The sequence below is a fragment of the Orbicella franksi genome, chromosome 5 (genome assembly GCF_964199315.1).
Source record: "Orbicella franksi chromosome 5, jaOrbFran1.1, whole genome shotgun sequence".
In the NCBI taxonomy this organism is placed as follows: domain Eukaryota; kingdom Metazoa; phylum Cnidaria; class Anthozoa; order Scleractinia; family Merulinidae; genus Orbicella; species Orbicella franksi.
Window position 1 is genome coordinate 9,766,325 of NC_138149.1, and position 1,511 is coordinate 9,767,835.

At 52.3% G+C, this 1,511-nt stretch overlaps 1 protein-coding gene across 1 annotated transcript; it reads right to left on the minus strand.

Annotated features, from left to right (window-relative positions):
• Positions 1–804: 804 nt before the first annotated feature.
• Positions 805–1,248, minus strand: LOC145486585 (cuticlin-6-like). The gene has a single exon (XM_081465276.1). It carries the CDS (start codon positions 1,246–1,248, stop codon positions 805–807), a length of 444 nt encoding a protein of 147 aa, XP_081321402.1.
• Between the last annotated feature and the right edge of the window lie 263 nt (positions 1,249–1,511).

Consider the following 1,511-nt stretch of genomic DNA (forward strand, 5'->3'; position numbering starts at 1 on the left):
CGGAGGCCTCTCTCAAGCCTTTGGCGTCGGCTGCTGGGGTCTGGGTACCGTCAGTTATCAGCAGGGCAAGCTTAGGCACGCCCGCTCTGGCTTGTGGGAAGATGTCAGTGGCTGCTAAATCCAGCGCTCTGTCGATTCGTGTCTGGCCTCTCTCGTAAGGTAGAGCATCCACAGCTTTGGCGAACTCCTCCGTGGTCGCATACTGGCCGAATCGAGCCTGTACTGAAGCTGAGTTACTGTACAGAACCATGGCTGCTTGACTCTGGTCTGGTGCTAGGCCGAAACTCTTCGCTACTTCCTTGACAAAGTTCTTCTGTTTCAGGTAGTTTCTTTTGCCAATGCTGCCCGAAGAATCGATGATAAATGCCACATCCACAGGAGAGCTACATGGCGGTGGTGCTAATGAGACAGAAATTCAAGGCAATTAGTGTCATGCAGTTGTACTTTCTTGAGACTCGGCAAAGCTCATTCTTGTGCGAGCCCTTCTGTCAAGAGGTCAAGACCTTGTTTTCATGGGCGCCTTCTTGGAAGCCAGACAAGCTAGCTAACGCGCCCAAAGGCCAGACAGATTTACTGACAGCTGGAAAAACAAAGAACACGAGCTGCGGCCTTAAATCATGGCATGAGCGCTTCTCTCGCACTCAGTCAAGTCGCAGAAGGCGACGACAGGCGCCTTTTGAATGGCTGGACACTAGTTTGGGGCGGACATTAACTTGGCGGGCTAGCATGCAAGCAGGAAATCTCAGTATTCCTATCTAGCTAGAGCTGTTTTGCAAAAGCCAAAGTCAGGCCACAAAGCGACCTCTAACTTTGACCACACTCACCAGCCAGTTCGCAGGCCCTGCTGGTCAGGTTGGCCATTTTCAGCAGCAGGTCTTGAAAGTCAGTGGCCACCACAACGTCGTCGTCAGTCTCCGTTACCAATCTTAGTTCATCTCGGTCGACACCACTGCCAATACCCACGGCTAGAACACGAACGCCTGCCTTGCGCAAGGGCTCGGAGGCCTCTCTCAAGCCTTTGGCGTCGGCTGCTGGGGTCTGGGTACCGTCAGTTATCAGCAGGGCAAGCTTAGGCACGCCCGCTCTGGCTTGTGGGAAGATGTCAGTGGCTGCTAAATCCAGCGCTCTGTCGATTCGTGTCTGGCCTCTCTCGTAAGGTAGAGCATCCACAGCTTTGGCGAACTCCTCCGTGGTCGCATACTGGCCGAATCGAGCCTGTACTGAAGCTGAGTTACTGTACAGAACCATGGCTGCTTGACTCTGGTCTGGTGCTAGGCCGAAACTCTTCGCTACTTCCTTGACAAAGTTCTTCTGTTTCAGGTAGTTTCTTTTGCCAATGCTGCCCGAAGAATCGATGATAAATGCCACATCCACGGGAGAGCTACATGGCAGTGGTGCTAATGAGACAGAAATTCAAGGCAATTAGTGTCATGCAGTTGTACTTTCTTGAGACTCGGCAAAGCTCATTCTTGTGCGAGCCCTTCTGTCAAGAGGTCAAGACCTTGTTTTCA

Coding starts and splice junctions, on each gene's coding strand:
- LOC145486585 (XM_081465276.1), bottom strand. CDS start 1,248: ATGGTTCTGTACAGTAACTCAGCTTCAGTACAGGCTCGATTCGGCCAG.